The sequence below is a fragment of the Anolis carolinensis genome, chromosome 6 (assembly GCF_035594765.1).
Source record: "Anolis carolinensis isolate JA03-04 chromosome 6, rAnoCar3.1.pri, whole genome shotgun sequence".
NCBI classification, from domain to species: Eukaryota; Metazoa; Chordata; class Lepidosauria; order Squamata; family Dactyloidae; genus Anolis; species Anolis carolinensis.
Window position 1 is genome coordinate 82,263,276 of NC_085846.1, and position 19,048 is coordinate 82,282,323.

General features: G+C 36.9%; 1 protein-coding gene across 1 annotated transcript in view; it reads left to right on the forward strand.

Annotated features, from left to right (window-relative positions):
* The window catches only part of skap2 (src kinase associated phosphoprotein 2), a 134,625-nt gene that overhangs the window by 14,854 nt on the left and 100,723 nt on the right, over window positions 1-19,048 (forward strand). The window contains exons 3-4 of the mRNA XM_008117055.3: window positions 592-617; window positions 15,357-15,455. Of these exons, the coding sequence (XP_008115262.2) occupies window positions 592-617; window positions 15,357-15,455 (125 nt within the window). The remainder of the gene's footprint in view (window positions 1-591; window positions 618-15,356; window positions 15,456-19,048) is intronic.

Here is a 19,048-nt window from a genome sequence, read left to right on the forward strand (position 1 = left end):
TATATATGCGCACACACACACTATATATAGCTTTTTGTTGTTGTGGTATTGAAGTTAGTGCTGTTTTATGATTGATGCATTTTAGGATTGAAGAACGATGATATATTACAACAATAAATATAATAAACATTTAGGAAACAGTAATGGTTCAGTAAAACTAGGAGTTTCATGATCTTTTCCTCTTATGATTAGCAAGAAGAGAAAAAATGATGGAAAAGGGACGATTCTGTACACTGGTTTAAATTCAGTTTCAATGTTTCACTGAATGCCAGTTGTCGGAGGGCAACAGTGACAAATGCAACTGAAACACCTACAAAAAATCAGAATTAATTATTGATTTTTGTTCAAAAAACCTGTCTAGATACAGATGTTTATTTGCTGACACTGTTCATTATAAATATTAAGATGTTTGTGTCTTGGGCATTAAAAGTTAAAATAGATTTTTCTGGATAACTGTGGCGAAGACTAAAATATTCTCCAAAGTGGACTTTGGTTGTTTTTTGATCTTTTGTTGTTGCAGCTTTAGAAACACACAGCTTTCTTTACTTTTTCTACATACTTACAATATTCTTCCCATTTTCTCTTTTGCAGTTACCCTCAAGAATTTTCCGAAAAAGGTAAGCATGTAGCTTAACTGTTTCCTCATTAGCAGGCTTTCAAACAGATAATAATCTTGGTTGCTGTGAGTTTTTCTGGGCTGTTTAATCAAAAGTAAATATAAAAATCAAATTCAAGCATCACTTGTATTGGTTCTTTCATGCCTGAGGATGCTAGCTCCCCCTGCTGGAAGACAAAGGGAAAAGCATTGAGCCCCCTCCTATTCATTAAGTTGTTTTTTCAAAAAGATATACAATCGCCTGTCACAGCAAGATCTAAACAATGAGAAGTAGTCCAAGACATTGCAGATTTAACCATGGATTTACAATATTTGCTTTAGCAACAGATAAGCTGTTGTCATGAACCTCGAAATGAATTAATGTTTGGCACAATTTGAATTTGTCCACAGTAGAAATTACTTAGCAAGTTTAAGTGCAATCACATCATAACAAATACGAAAGCATACATTACAGAGATATATGTTCCATCTGAAAATGGAGGAATCATGAAGGTTTGCTTTTTCCTTTTGCGAGGATTGTGTTTTCTTTGCAGATTTTACCATATGGGTCTAAAATGCAGTAATAGGAAACGGGAATGAGGTTTACTCTTCTCTCCTCGCAAGGATATTGAAACAGATCTTTATGGGCTCATTAAATCCAGGCCCGATACAGTGGTCTGTTCTGAAGCTGAACCTGAAACGGCTGTAATTTTCATGATGCTAATTTGTGAGGTCATGACCTGCAGCTGGTGAATGCTGGCATGAGGGTCAGGCCAGGAGGTCAAAAAAGCATATGTGAAACTACAGTAGCTCCCCTTCCCCAGCCTCTGTATTATATTTGGAACAGGAGGTGGTAACCTGCATTTATTTCATTTCATTTTAAGAGTTTATGTGCCAGCCTCCAGTAGGGGTGTTTTTGGAATGTCTTACCAGTTTTATTTAGCTGTAATTCTTTACGAGTGTTTAGTTGCAAACTCTGAATGGAAGTGGTCTTTGGTATGTTGTGTGCGTATATGTTCACTTTTACAGCTACTTTCTGCCGTTTGTGCAGATGTTTTGGTGCCGCAGTCTTGACTGCAAATTGAAGAGTGAAAGCATGATTATGGTAGAAATGTTCTTCTTTAGTAAAGTTATTGTGTTTTGTTTTTTTAAAACCTGAATTGGCCTGCATTGCAGAGCAAATGTTAATGCACAGTTACTTAAGGTGATTGCTCAAATTGATGGAGACAAATGGGAATTCTGCATGGAAAGCAAAGTTTTATTGCTGTAGAGCACACGTTTGAACATCAGGATTGCATTACAGTAGAGTCTCATTTATCCAACATAAATGGGCCGGCAGAACGTTGGATAGGCGAATATGTTGGATAATAAGGAGGGAGTAAGGAAAAGCCTATTAAACATCTAATTAGGTTATGATTTTACAAATTAAGCATCAAAAAATCATGTTATACAACAAATTTGACAGAAAAAGTAGTTCAATACGCAGTAATGCTATGTAGTAATTACTGTATTTACGAATTTAGCACCAAAATATCACGATATATTGAAAACATTGACTACAAAAATGTGTTGGATAATCCAGAACGTTGGATAAGCGAGTGTTGGATAAGTGAGACTCTAATGTATTTCGATAAGGACACTATATGTGCAGATGTAGGTTTCTATGTGTGTATATGTGTATTTATGTAGATATGCATGTGTGTATGTGTTTGTATGTGTGTGTATATATACAGTAGAATCTCACTTATCCAACATAAACGGGCCGGCAGAACGTTGGATAAGTGAATATGTTGAATAATAAGAAGGAATTAAGGAAAAGCTTATTAAACATCAAATTAGGTTATGATTTTACAAATTAAGCACCAAAACATCATGTTATATAACAAATTTGACAGAAAAAGTATGCAGTAATGATATGTAGTAATTACTGTATTTATGAATTTAGCACCAAAATATCACGATGTTTTGAAAACATTGACTACAAAAATGTGTTGGATAATCCAGAAGGTTGGATAAGTGAGACTCTACTGTATATATATTGAGAGAGTAAAAGTAAAAAATGTATGTATGTCTCTATGTATAGACTTGGCTATGATTTTTGGATGTTGTGATTTTAACAATGAATTTAATGTTTTAAATGTGTAATATGTATTAATTTTTAATTTAATTGATTTTAAGTCTCTGTTTGTATGTATTTTAAGGCATCTAATGGTTACCATATGTAAGCCGCCTCAAATCCCTTTTGTGGTAGAGAAAGGAAGGGTAGAAATAAGGTAAATAATAAATATAGCATAGCGGTTCGAAAACATGCAAATGTGAATAGATCAATAGGTACCTCTTTGGCAAAAAGGTAACGGCGCTCCATGCAGTCATGCCAGCCACATGACCTATGGACAGCACTGGCTCTACGGCTTAGAAATATAGAAGAGGACCATCCTCCGGAGTCAGACTTGACTAGACTTAACATCATGGGGAAACCTTTACCTTTTTATGTATATATCTATTCGTTTTCCAGGATGGCTCCCATATCTGGAGAGCTGTGTAAATCCTACCAAATGTGGATCTGGACCAAACTTGGCACACTTATCCAGCATGGGCAACAGTAATACTGGTGGGGTGGGGACTGACAGAGGATGATGGGAGTTGTAATCTACCCACATCTGGAGAGCCATGTCAGTACCAAGATGATGGATCTGAACCAAACATACACATCATGATCAACTTAAAATACTGATGGGGTTTTGAGATGATTGACAGAGGATTATGCAAGTTGTCATCCACCTACATTGAATTGAGAGTCACACCACACTAGATATGAGGATAATAGAAGTTACAATTGGCCAGACTTGAGCCTGATGAGAGTTACAGCCTGACCAAGTCTTGGGCTGATGGGAGTTACACTTCATCATCCATACGATTGTATAATTTTCCCCATTATTCAGTTGGTTATACATATATCTGATAGATTCATGAAGTCTAAAACAAACAGTAACTATTTCTAATAAGCAGCATTACAAAATAGCTAATCCATGCAATGCCAGGTACCTACACTAGTGTATATAATAAAAGTGAAAATATGTGTTTAAGTATGCAGTTGAATTTGTATGTAAGTTGGAACAGGTACATTTTTAAGTGTAACTCCAGCCAAGAATATACTGTATATATAGCTTTGGATAGCATAGGGAAGGGTTAACACTCATGTGGTGTTTGGTTTCCAGGAGTGAATTTCCCTTCCTAGGGATAGATTTCTCTCAGGGCCCTTCCACACAGCCATATGAACCAGAATATCAAGGCAGAGAATCCCGCAATATCTGCTTTGAACTGGGTTATTGAGTCCACACTGCCCTATATTCCAGTTCAAAGCAGATAATGTGGGATTTTCTGCCTTGATATTCTGGGATATAGGGCTGTGTGGAAGGCCCCTAGGTAACCCATGAACCCAAGATACCTAAGATACTTAAGGAGATGTGTAGGTATGTAAGTTGTAGTTCAGAAACATCCGAGGGTCTCAGAATGTGGAAAAATGTTTCCTTTGGGGAATATATTACTCCGATTCTCTGATCTAGCATTGTGGTCATGATTACTGTGGCCTACTAAGTTATGTAGCTCTAGTAATTTTTTTTAAGGCTGTGCACGTTCCCATCCGTTCAAATACAGTTGGTGACATTACAGATTTGGACAAAGGGCTCCTACAATTACAGCCTTCCTTCCGTGTAAAGTTGAATATCCTTAAACTCAATACATCTTGCAAATTTCAAGACAAAATAATACTGACTCTATCTATGAGTTCGTCAACTGATGATGAACTAGTAACGTGTACCTCAATTTTTCCAGTACAACAGCTTTTAAAAAGCTGCTTCACTCAGTTTCTTCAGTTTGTAACAACTTTACAATTTCCAAATTTTTGAAGTACACCTCCCATAGTTTTTGGGCTTACTGGATTGAGTGATGCAAGTTGCACACTAGATAATCTGGAGGGCAACAGGATAGGGAAAGCTAATTTAGTGACATTCTCGCCCTTTCATTTATATCTTTCTGTTGTCTCAATTCATCAGATGTGTAATCTGTTTTACCATTTTATATACCTAGAAAGGATAACACTTCATGCATCTGTGGAGATGTGATAGAGTGCATAAAAATTTATGACATAAAAATGTGTTAGTCTTTTACACCCTTCTAGAACCTTAATTGTTAACAAGTGATGTAGGATGTAAAATTTCTGTGGAAAAGTTAACTAATGGAGAATTTTCTATTGATATATTTTTATATCAAAAGCAGAATTCTAATTTTTTTTTACTCCATACCCTGCTAACCAGGAAACATAATTGGTTGAATATAAAACCATTTCCATAATTGTAACCTATTCAGATGCCTCTCCATATAGTGTTTGTAGGCATAAAAATAGCTCTCTTGACCTGTAAAAAATAATATACAAATAGTTTTGAGTACTTGGAGCTCTGGTGGCTCAGTGGGTTAAACTGCTTAGCTGTTGAACCTGCTGATCGAAAGGTCGGTGGTTCAAATCCAGGTAACAGGGTGAGCTCCCGCTGTTAGCTTCATCTTCTGCCAACCTAGCATGCAAAAACATGCAAATGTGAGTAGATCAATAGGTACTGCTCCAGCAGGAAGGCAACAGCTCTCCATGCAGTCATGCCAGCCACATGACTCTGGAGGTGTCTATGGATCACCGTCTCTTCAGCTTAGAAATTGAGATGAGCACCAACCCCCAGAGCCGGACACGACTAGACTTAATGTCGGGAAAACCTTTACCTTACTTTTGAGTACTGAAGGGTTGCTTAGCTTTGTAAATGTTTGCAGATGTTCTAATTTTAGTATAAAAATGCTCAGAAAAACTTTGCATTTTAAAATAATATTTAAATGACAGGAATTGTGCTTAACTTAATGATTTTTCCAAATTGTGATGTGTTAGTTAGGCCATTGGATAAAAGTTAGAGCTATTTATGCAGGATACGAAGCTAACCAATAGACCTGTACGAGCTGCTATGTAGTGTTTTTGTACATTGCTGAGTAATTTATTTATTTGAGTGTTTTATGGCACAGACCTACACATGTCTGATGAAGTGGCTTATAGATCACAAGAAGTTAGGCTGTAATAAATTTATTGGTCTTTAAACTGCCACGGGACTCTTTGTTCTTTTATTGGAATTGAGCTAGGTGGGGAATTAACATGTTTAACATCTATGTATGTGCATGCCTCTCATCCAGTAAATGCATTTGCATAATGGTGAATTCACTAACTGTGCTGGCAAAGTTGTTCTGAAGTAGGAAGAATGAGTTCTTACTCAAACACTGTTAGCAAAGTAGCAAAGGTCAGCTGTATATTCAAGATGAATTTTGAGCAATTTCATTCCTAGACCCCTATTGCCTAAACATATTATTGGAACACTGTACATGTCTTTAGGGATTTGGCAGGATCCCAGCAGCAACAATTTGTTTGAAAAGCATTGACTGAAATATGTCAATTAGTACATTCCTGCACATTCTTCAGCAGGATGTATATCACAGCAAAACATTGGATTCCAAACCAATTGTTGTGAAGAGCATAGGTGACGTTTGCGTGATAAGGCATTATTATAAAATACAAATTCCTTTGTACTCAGCTGATGCAGAATCAATCTGAAATCTTTATTGAGATAACTGGGAGTTAAAAGGTAGCTTCCATTTGTAATGGATTTAAGTGTCTTGCTTCCCGTACTAGTTCAACACCATTATCTGTGACGATCAATAAGCAAATACGTACTAAAAATGAAAAGATGTGTTTTATTAAAGAAGGGTCAGATATTGTGTGTTGTATGGGGAGCAACTTAAAACATTCTACTTTCAAAACATGAGTAATTAAATCATGGAAGAAAGAAAATAGGAACAGTATATATTTTTCCGGTAAACCATTAACCGTGTTTAATTAATGAAACTTTTAAAAAAGTTCTTGGATAAATCAAAGGTTGTTCGGGGGAAACCATATTAATGAGCATTAGTCTCTTAATTATCCTCCTGGCTGCATCACAGGGATACATTCGTGCCTTTTCTTTGTGTAATAACTTTTTATAAAGAAGTATATTTAAACTGATCATTAATTTTATGACTGGAGAAATGAGATGCAAAATTTATGCTGTTGTCATTGGCACAGGCTCAAGGCACTGCTGACATTATGCATGATTATAATGGAATGGCTGCCCGCTAATGAGTCTATAGACATTTCGTTTGAACATGCCTTGCTTTTAGATGTCTGATTAGGCCGTAATGCTTTCAATTATGTCGGCAAATTGTACTGGATACATTTACCTGATGCTCGTTGTTCCTTTGTAGTTCAGCTTTCTATTACATAGATACCAGTTGAACACTTTCCTTTATTGATGTCTTTCTCCCTCCGAGAGATAGTGTTAGGCACATGGCTCCTGTCGAGGGGACAAAATATGTGTCTCTGGCTGCTCAACAGTGACTCCTTGCACTGAATGGTTGAGTAGCATTTATCGTTTCAAATGCTGTACCTTCTGATAACTCATGGGCTAGTCCTGGCCATAGCTCAAAACCTATGAAACCATTTAAGGTTTTTAAAATATACTTCGTAAATTTGGAACTGTTAAAGTTTGCATTGTCACTATAAAATTGGTCTTTGTACTACTTTTTATAATTGCTATGGGAAGCACCCATTTTTCATGGAATGAAACATTGCCTTGTGAACTCACCAAAGTCTTGGCTTCAGTTAAACATTACTTCAATTTGGTGAGCTCTCACTGGTCTAAAAGCTGCACGTGCCTACTTCTGGATGTTGGAAGGCTGATTGTGTGTGTATGTGCCTCCAAATTGCCTGTGGATTTATGAATTTTGTAGGGTTTTCTTTGACAATGAATGAATAGAGATGATTTTGCCAGTTCTTTCCTCTAAAACAATGGTTCTCAACCCGTGGATCCCCAGGTGTTTCGGCCTACAACTCCCAGAAATCCTAGCCAGATTACCAGTTGTTAGAATTTCTGGAAGTTGAAGGCCAAAAATATCTGGGGACCCCAGGTTGAGAACCACTACCTTAAAGGCTTCAAAGAGTACTTTTGGCCATTTGAGTGGCAATATTTTGATTTGGGGGAGATTGATGATGATGATGATGATAATTAATTTATTTATTTACTACCCACCTCTCCCTTTGGCTTGAAGCAGGGTATAATATAGTCAAATATATCTATAAAACACATATTAAAACAGAGTTAAGGCCAAGGGTGCTGTAAGCCTAAATACCCTGTTCCCAAAATAAAAAAAATGCCTCTCAAATGTTATCTCGCTTAAATATTTTGCAGGGGAAGGCATCCCTTTGACATTTAGGGAAATGGAATGGAAAAATGTAGTGGAGAGTTGTCTTGATTATAGTATTTTGATGCCATTCTACAAATCTGAAATTTGAATACATTTCTGTAATATTTCACATTCTGCAACATTTAAGTATCATAGTCATATATTTAAAAACAGTATAGTCGACTCTCCCTATCCATGGATTTAACTGCCCACAGCTGGAAAAAATTCTTTTAAAAAATCCAGAGGGCAATCCTTGATATAGGTATTTTATATAAGAGATATCATTTTATTATACCACTGTGTATAATGAGACATGAGCATCCATGAATTTTGGTATCCACAGGTGATCCTGGAACCAAATCCTAGCAGATACCAAAAGTCCACAGTAATTAAAAATACACCAACAGTCTGCTAAATCTAGGCTCTGGAAATGTATGTAGGTTATTCAGATGAAAAACAAAAGGACCTCGATGAATCTGAGCAATAATTGAGTTGGTGTAATTCCCCTTTTGCATGTTGGCCACAGTAGTATAGTGATAATTTGAGAAAGCAGAGGAGTTCCTTATGACTTTCATATCCCAGTGAAGAGTCCAAAATATGGGCAACTGGCTCTTTTGATCTCCACCAGAAGAAAATCATCTACAAAGCTTAATAAATCTGAGTCATCTAAGTCCAAGCCATGGTAAAGTGTTTTGGCTTGTAAGAGAAAAAGCACACTATTGTTGGGGAATCTTTATTCCTCCTGACATTGTGAAGATAGCAGCTAAGCCCATAGGGAAGAGGAAAGACTAATGAGAATGGAAGGTGATGGCTGCCTGTGCTAATCAAGTCCCAGTGTCCAGACCTTGCAAGTTGTGGTCCCACTGCAACAATATTAAGCCAACTGGAACCTTCTGGAAAACTCAAAAGCAGGGCATGAATCCATTGCTGCTGCTGTCACCTGCCGCCCTTCCAACAAATGGATTGTGCTAATGCACAGCTACTGTGTGGCCATCATAACTTCTAACCAAATTAAACAACTTTGCTAGTTTTCTGTTCCTTCTAGTCACAAGAAATTTCATTGAGCTCAATGTCTTTAGATTTTGCTACATACTTCCACATCTGTGAAACCATAATTGCTAGAACTCAACACTTAAATAAGAGAAGAGAAAAGCTGAATGTTGCAGCCAGTACTGTATTCTATGACCTTACTGTTCTCCCATGGAATTGTGGTTGATGAAATTTAATGTTGTGATGTAGTTTTCCTGGCTGCTGACAAATAGAATGACGGAGGTTATTCATCCACTGGAAAGGGATTTCTTATACCAGAGCTGAAGTCAATATGTTACATCTTTTGTTAAATACCTTCTATTGCCAACCTTGGATACTATATTGTTTTTCTGGCTTTGCATTTTATGTAGTGTCAGAAGGCTTGACTTACTCACTGAATGTCCTACAGTGTGTTTGACTTAGCATAATTTAGGGGTGTTGTGGGACATTTAAAAGGTTGCTAGATTATTGCTACCCGATACTGCAAAAAACTATGGCAGTCAGATAAGCACTGAACTCCAGGTCTATCAACAGTGGAAGGAACCATTCCACTGGGCCAATCACTTAGGGCAAAGATTGCTGAAAAAGTATAGTAGAGACATGTCAAATATGTTTCTTCAAGAATGAAAGATGTCATAAAATATGTATAAGGATTTGACCAAAGGCATATCGAAAGTAGTATGTTATTTGGACATAGCCAGCCAGTTAACTATGGGAAGTGTGTAAGCAGGACTTCAGTGCAATAGCATTCTTTCACTTGTGCTCCCAGCAAGTAGTACTAGTGGCAGGATTTCTGTGGTATGAAAAAATATTATAGAATCTTAGAGTTGGAAGAGACCTTGTGAGCCATCCAGTCCAATCCCCTGCCAAGAAGCAGGAAAATTGCATTCAAAGCACTACTGACAGATAGCCATCCAGCCTCTGCTTAAAAGCCTCCAAAGAAGGAGCCTCCACCACATTCTGGGGCAGAGAGTTCCACTGCTGAACAGCTCTCACAGTTAGGAAGTTCTTTCTAATGTTCAGGTGCAATCTCCATTTCTGTAGTTTGAAGCCGTTGTTCTGCATCCTAGTCTCCCCTATGACTTCCGCTCACATATTTATACATGGCATCATGTATCCTCTCAGCCATTTCTTCTGCAGGCTAAACATGCCCAACTCTTTAAGCCACTCCTCATATACCCATGTATCGCATATACCCATGTAGTCGAGGTTAATTTTGGGGCCAAAATTACAGTGTGATATGACCCATTAAGGGTAATTCTACAAAGAGGTGAAACAGCACCAATACCGTATCATGGGGACAGCTACCCATGGCCATTGATGCTACTTCCACACCTAGACCATAGTGGAGAGGGTTGAAGAGGGTCAAGGCTTTTTAATGTTCTCCTGGGATGGACTGAATTCTCGACTTTCGCTACTCTACTCAGGAAGGGGAATACAGTAGAGTCTTGCTTATCCGACGTAAACGGGTCAGCAGAACATTGGATAAGTGAATATGTTGGATAATAAGGAGACATTAAGGAAAAGCCTATTAAACATCAAATTAGGTTATGATTTTACAAATTAAGCACCAAAACATTATGTTATACAACAAATTTGACAGAAAAAGTAGTTCAATACACGGTAATGCTATGTAGTAATTCCTGTATTTACAAATTTAGCACCAAAATATCATGATGTATTGAAAACATTGACTACAAAAATGTGTTGGATAATCCAGAACATTGGATAAGTGAGTGTTGGATAAGTGAGACTCTATTGTAGTTCCTTTTTGGTAGTCATATAGATGTGGATAAGTTGACCCAGGTTTTGGGAGTTGCTTTTGTGACAAACATTTCTACACATGAGTATATAGGATAGTCAGGAATCCTACATACTGTTTTTCATTTGAAATGATTTGTCTATTAAACAAAGGTCCTCATCACACTAGGATTTGTAGTTTAGGAAGGGGCTTTTGAATTGCTCGGCCAGAGAGGTCCTGGGCCTCCCTAAACTACAAAGTCCAGAATTCTGCAGGAGGTAGCAACAGGATCTAGTGTGATGAGGTCCTAAGATGCAAGATGTGAAGAATTTTTGTGTCACACTAATACACCTTTTAACATGTGAGAAGAAAGGTGCTTTAAAATATAAAACCGACAGTACCCTCCAGGCTTACAATTGAAACAAACACAGTGAGGAAAAGGAAGAAGGATTGGGCGGGGAGACAGAAAATAGATGTTCAGTAAACATAGAATCTTGGCACAGAAAAAATCTGAGAAAAGAAAGATATTTTGAGATGCTTCTTTAAATAAGGAAAGCAGTAAATCATACATGTATCTGGAGGCAATGAGTTCCAAGGAGAAACTATAGCCAAAATAAATGAATTGAGGCATTAGAGAATGTGTCATGTATAAGTCCAGAAATTTTAGTCAAAAAACCAACCCCCAAAACCTGGGTCTACTTCTTCTTCTTCTTCTTCTTCTTCTTCTTCTTCTTTTTTTTTGAAAAAGAAAAAAGAAACCATCCTCTTCTTTGAATAGAGTTGTAGAAGGCCAGAGCTTAGTCCATCCCAGGAAAAGGTGGTTTTAATTCTTACTGTGTGTTCAAAATGTTTTTTCTTGAGGCAATGCTATGTGCCTGTTTGTGTGCTTCCGCGTGACAAAGAAAGCTTTGTGATTTTTGTTAAACTTGTAATTGTATGTTCTGCAAAATGTGGATTATAGCCAGAACCTGAAGCCAACTTGTAATGCAACCACCTAAGGCTGGGAGATTCTGGACTTTATAATCCAGAAAACTGCCTTTTCAACCATTTTGCTATGATTTGATCCGTTAGTTTTCATCATATCCTGGTGTTCACTTTCATGCACTTCTCAATTTGCAAGAAACAATCAGCTTGAATAAACCTTTGCAGGTTTTAAATATCAGTTAAGAGATTAGTGACAGCATGCTTTTAAAATACATAAACACATTCTATCCTGTATATTTTAAGTGTTCATCTTAATTCCTTATACAATCGGGAAGAATGTGGTGAGAAGTTATGGGAAGGTGTGCTCATACTTTTTCTCTAAGTAGATATGGTGATTTTGATTCTACGTATACTCTGTGGAGGATTTTGATGTGGCCATCTAGATCATGGATGAGTCCTGGGTTTTGAAGATTTCTGCATGGGTAACTGTGAAGTTATAGTTGAGCTGCAGGATCTACACTGTTATAAAACCTGCATATTTATTTATTATGTGTATTCCATAGGAGTAAACTGATCTACATTTTAAACTAGAAACATGGGTGGAAAGTTTTCTAGTGCTATATTTTATCATGGAAAAATTTCTACTCCCATGTCTGTCTATCTGTTCGCCTAACCATCCATCTAGTTATCCATGGTTATGTGCTTGGATTGTTGTACTGCAGTCAATCCTCTGGTCAAATAAATTGTTCAGCTACTTTTACTGAATTAATTTGATTCAGTATTCATTTGAAATGGAATTGATACATAGTACAGAGTGTGAGTGAGTGAAACTGAAGGTATACCTCTATTAAAAAAAAAAGTTAAACGGTTGATATGAGAGATGTCAGGAACAGCTCTTTTGGTGTATTTCTCCTAAAAAACTGTTCTTTCAGTGATAATATTTTTTGTTAAGTATGATGGAAGTGTATGCTATTCCAAGAAAGTACATTTAGATACATTCACAATTTATATGGAAAGTATCTTATAACATTTAAGCTAAGCAGGCAACATCAAATTATCTAAAAACTTTCGAAGTTGACTTTTATCCCCAGAAAACCTATATCACTATTTCTATTGAATTATGGATTCAGTGGTAAAGTCATGATAGCAAATAATTGTGGCATAGACACAATATGATACAGATTGAGTATCCTGGTCTGGAACTCCAAAATCTGAAATAACTCTAAATTCCAAAATCGATGGTGGTGAAATGGGGAGACCTTTGCTTTCTTGTGTTCAGTGTACATACCTTTATTTCATACACAATTTTTAAAAAATATATTGTATAAAAATTACCTTCCTACTATATGTATAAGATGTGTATGAAGCAGAAATGAATGTCATATTTCGATTTGAGTCTCATATGCAAATGAGATTTCAAATAATAACAATAACAATAACAATAATAATAATAATTCCTACTGGGATCTGCACGCATTATCCGAAAATACATCACACAGTCCTAAACACTTGGGAAGTGTTCGACTTGTGATTTTGTGATACGAAATCCAGCATATCTATCTTGTTTGCTGTGTCATACAATGTCATTGTGTCAATAATAATAATAATAATAATAATAATAATAATAATAATAAAACTTTATCTATATCCTGCCCTATCTCCCTGTGAGGACCCAGGTACCCACCCCACCAATGAAATCCAAAATGCTTCTTGTACCAAGGAAAATCAACCTGCAGTAGGATTGTCTTAAGTTTATGATTGAGGTCCGATTTGACTTAGAAGTGAAATCCTTTGTGTAGTCTCTAACCTGCTGTGAAAACCATTCGTTGTATTCTGCCCATGTCCAAGGAACTTACTCCCAATATTTTCATTAGAGGTTGTGTTTAAACATTTATTTAAAAAGATCTGACAGTGTTAAGTTTCTATGTGTGGTCACTTTCTGCATTATAGTCCATAAAGCTCAATGTAACATTATAAATCAGCACTGAAATGAAGTGTATCCAAGTGTTCAGGTAGCCATAGATCCACAAACTTTAATGATTGGGAGCCAGAGGCCATTCATAAGATTAAATTGAAGTCATGAGTGCGAGTAAATGGGTCTAGGCTGGGTTTGGCACATGGCATTTGTCCCACGCAAAGCTGCTGAAAGGTGGGTTGAGTGGTGGCACGATTGATGGTGGTTGAATGGCCAGGTGGATGGGTGATGAAGCGTTCATGTCGCAAGGATATCATGCCACACATGCCCTGAGATTTGCTGCAGCCAATTAATGCTGAAGGGAAACCTGACTACCTTGTGGTAGCAATATCGCAAACAGTATCTTGCACTGCAAGGATATGTCCTGAAGCAAAAAGTATCAAAGCCAGTGTTATGTCAGATGCATGCTACTTTAGCGTATAAAGGATGCTGTTTCCTAATTTTCCTTGTATTTCATAAAGGAAATGGTGTAGTTTTTTCTGTTGAAGGCAATGATGACAGTTCTGATAAAACCCCATGATGTTATGGTTAGAATATCGGATTAGGACTTGGGAGACCAACCTAAGTTCAGCCATGAAGCTCACTGGATGACCTTGGGCCACTCAGTATCTCTCAAGCTTAATGTACTCCACATGGTTGTTATAAGGTGAACATTAGCAGAGGAACCATGTACTTTTGTCTTAAACTCAATAAATAGAAAATGTGATATAGAAATATAACATACTAGTTGCTACAGATACTGAGAAATGGTCAGACATAGTACATTGGTTGCAGACTAAGGCTGAATCTGTTGAATCAATGCAATTTGGGAGATGTAGTTTGGTGAGGCACCAGCACTCTTAAGCAGAATAGCTTAAATACCTTGTAAAACTAGGATTCCCTTGATTCCATAGCATTGAGCCATGACAGTTAAAGTGGTGCTAAACTGCATTGATTTGACAGTGTAGATGCTATGTTAACTGAATGTAACTATGGTTTAGTTGAAGTGCCAATGACAAGTTAGATCCAACTTTTCCTCTCTTGTGCATGATTGTCAGTTCTCTCACTTGATATAATGTTGTTATTATGTGCCTTCAAGTTGTTTCCAGCTTAGGGCTACTACAGTGAATGTTGGCAAGAACTCAATGGGAGTTTGTCATTGCCTTTCTCTGAGCTTGGCCCAAGATTACCCATTGGCTTTCCGTAGCCCAATGGTGATTCAAAGTCTGGTCTTTGAGTGTGCTAATTCAACGCTCAATCCATGAAATCCTGCTGTCACGATAAAGTCATGATAGTGAATAATTGTATCATATGCTCAGTGTGATGCAAGTTGAGTATCCTGGTCTGGAATTTCAAAATCTGAAATAATCTAAAATTCAAAATTGTTCACAAGGATGATTGTGAGATAGTGACACCTTTGGTTTCTGGTGTTTCAGTGTCATGATATATTTCCAATCCCATTTTAAATGAAAACAACTGGGGAAGTATCTTCATAATTAATTCAGACAAACTGTATAGAGGGCTTGAAAGGTTTACTGTTTGAACTATAATTCCCAGAATCTCATGGCCATGATTTCTGAAAGTTATAGTCCACACTGAATTTTCCAAGTTCTGTCTTGGCACTCAGTTTGGCCAGTAAGTGTTGGCTTTCTTACCGTGTTTGAACTTGCAACCATTGGGATAGGAATGAGTCCTGTTGCAGATTGAGTTTACTTCTGTGTTCATCTTGTGAGGTTGCTTTACTTTGTGCATATGAGTGAACTGAAATGAATTTGTTTTAACCCTTCATGAACATTTGATTTGTGCAGGAGATTTGGAAGATGTGGAGGAACTTGAAGGTCCAATGCAACCTGACAACCTTTCCCTGGCATCTGACCGTGATAGAGAGGACGATGGTCCCCATGATGGTGAGTAACTCTTTGCATCTCAATAGACATGGTGAATTGGAGGTTTTGCTGATATTCTTAGTTGTTGACCTCAGCTTGGGTTGTGAATAAATGTAAGGTCTTGGGAAAGTTGTGGGGTTGGTTTCTTGGCATCACTGGACCCTTAAGGAACTGAAGAGCACACTCTAGTGGCAAAAAAGATACAGTGAAAGAAAATTAAAATGCGTACCTTGTTCATTTGATTTCCCCCCATGAACAGAACAGATTCCTTCTCTATCCTTAAAGAATCACTGACTCAAATACATTGAGAATTTTCCTAAAGATATATCATTTATTAACCCAGCATACAAATGTTGCTTTGTTTTACTGAACTACATGGATGGATGGCTTGCTCTGCTTATTTTATAAGAAAAAGAACACTGTATTTGATGGTTTGTGCACCAGAGAGGACCTCAAAAAAGGATTTGTAGGATGCCTGTATTAAAAAGCAAATTCTGATAACCTATATATTGTTTTCAAAGCTAAGATTTAAAAAATGACTTGTATCACTGTTTGCAAGTCTTTTTTCAAAAAACTGTTGAGAAATGCCTGATAAATCACTCAGATGTACCAAGAACAATGCATGTTGATTGGTCGTTCAGATTTAGTCTTAGAAGTGAATTGATGTTTATTTATTTCTTTGGCTTTATACTGATCAAACTGTGCAGCTCCATCTCAATTGCTGCAGGAAAACATGCTTCCTGTAATGCGCTGCTCCACGTTTTATGTTTCCCCGATTATTCCCTTTGGAAACATATATTGCTTTTATGAGGTATAAAATTATATCTATTGCAGAACAGGGATAAGTCAAATACATGCATAAGTGATAAACCTTCCTAACAACTGATTTAGAATACAGGATTTTTATAGTCCTGGAACTCTGTAGGTTGTATTGCAGTAGCAAACACAAGTTCTTTTTCTTTGAATTCAGTATATGCTAGCATAAGCTTCTAGTTTAATGCCTGCAATAAAATTACCTTTTATTTTTTGCCCACCTTTAGAAATATATTTATTGGCAAAACGGATTCTGTGAAATTTTATACCGATTTTCTCCCCTGGGCATTAAACAGAATAAAGACAAAAGTGCTTTATATCCTAACAATTCTGCCGCTAACATCCCGTTTTGCTGTGTTTTATGGCCATAGCATACTGCTACAAAGGAATAGACATGAGCAATGTTTCCTCCTTGTTTAAGGAGAAAAATAGACAACTCTTTTTGTCTGTGAAAGCGCATAGTGAATTGCTAAATGGTGCTGTTGCCTGCGCTTGAAGAACCATCAATATAAATATGTAGATAACAAATTTAAAACAGTTATTTAATTTCTTTCATTAAAAGATTATTTTAATGGCTTTTCAATTAAAAAAATCAAAACTACTTACAATATTGAAAATTACGACGAGCAAGAAAAATGTAGTAACCTATAAACTGAATATATAAACATGTTGCAAACTTTTTCTTGTATTTCTAGTTTGATTATCAGCTGTTCTTGGTATAAACTGTGATTGTGGGATATACACAATTTTTTTTGATAAATACTCTCTAATAGGGATAAGAAATGTGTGATCCTCCAGAGGTTGTTGGATTGCAATTTCCATTATTTCTAACTGTTGTCGCTATGCTTGAGATGATGGGAGTTGCAGATGATGGTGGGATGCACAATTTCCATCCCTTGTCTAAAGGTATCTTTCAGTGCCTTAAGTGTGCAGAAATTCACTCAGGTTTATATATAGGTATGTGTGTAGCAATGAATTATATTGGGAGCATAATCCTATATATGCCAGAAGTGAGTCCCATTGAGTTCAAATAGTTAATCCCAAGTAAGTGGACATAGAATTGAAGTTTTCATGTATCTTTCTTGCAAACTTCTCTAAGCCCTTAAGACTTTTGTTGATATTGAGCATTTTAAGCACAAAGTGCTTGTTTATCAAAAACAGCGGTGGAACCAATTAAGGTAAAAAATGTATATATTTGAAATACTAGCACACAGGACCTTGTATTTAACTTTGAACTGTACTTCAGTGGAAGCATAAAACTGCTGGACTTAAATGTTCAAGTAAATACATTGGGCATAAGTAGAGATTGAGCATTATTAGTAGCCAATGGCTTCTCCATTAACATGCAGACCACTCTTCTACATTGATTATAACACACCTAATGAATTAAGCACTGGCTTTAAGATTTTCTTATAATTCTGCATTTTGTTGTCTCTTTGACATCAGCATTCAATAAACAATGGGTAATGTATTGGAATCTCCGTTTGTGACCACGGGATAAAATCCTACTCTTTCCCTGCCCTGTTTTTAATAGTTTATTAATTAGAAAGAAGACAATTATTTCAACAATAAATACTGTGCAACTAAATTAGAACATGTCACCAAAAGGTCCTTTTTCATATATGATAGCTGTTTTGTCCTTTTGGCTGCTGCCTTAATAAGGTAGGCTTGAACGAAGGCAACAAACCTTGATGGATTGTAAACTCTTAAATCTGTGTGTTTACATTGCTGATGTCATTTTTGTAGGTTCAGAAAATGTCTATGTCCTACCCCCAAAACTCTTTATGCATTTTAAAATCTGCCTGCTGCCGTCTCCCTGTTGAAATTTTCAACAAATACTCCCCCCCCCATCTGTCTCCTTGGTTCAAAAGTTCATTCAGTTCCCCAGTGACCACCTAATTTTCCAGTTATTCCCTTAAGCCATAGGTGTTTGGATTTCTTTATGGTTTATTAGGTACTGCAGGAAAGTAGCATAAGTTATACCTTCTAATGAAATTCAAGCACGCTTCAGCAATACTTTGGCTTTATTGCTAGAAGCAATCAAATTGCAGGAGAGGAGGTGCCTTAGAGAAAGTGGTGGGGGAATGTAGGGGAAAGGATTGCCCAAGAAGACACCTCAAAATAAAACAAGACATGAAATTCTTGGCAGGCAAGCTGGCGGGCTTTTCCTTTTATTGGCTCGCCGCCTGATTGATAGCAAAATCATAACTGGCGGTATGCTAACAGGCAGAGTTCACTTGTAGGTTATTGTGAACTGATAAAGGGTTAGATGGAGTTTTGATTTTCACAGTGGACCGAGTTGCACCAGATTAATGGAATTTCAATGAGAGGCCAGCCTAGTTGCAGCTTTGTCAGAAAAACGGATGGCGATTCTATAGTCATGCCTGGTCATTAATACCAGTTGTCTGAAAGGTGTGGTACTCCTCCATACAAAAGGCTCCCAATAATTGATTTTTGAATAGTGTCTTATTTATTTATTGATGTCCAGGTTTCTTGCAAAACAAATGACAGCCTCTTCTGTAAGTCAACAGTGCTACACATTTGTTGTTCTCAATATGTTTGGCAAGGATAGACCTTAGCCCAACTACATTAACCTCTTGGCATACTTAGAAATTAGGGGTGGGGAGGAGAACAAGTGTGTGGCTTTATGTGTAAATCACACATGGTTAGTACTGCCTTTTAAAAATGTTTGGGCTATTTCTAAAGCACTTGACATGGGAAAACATCATTAAGTTTTTTTATAGATTTTGTCATATTTGATGTTGATTTGATGAAATACTGGGACAGGTTCAAGGAAACTT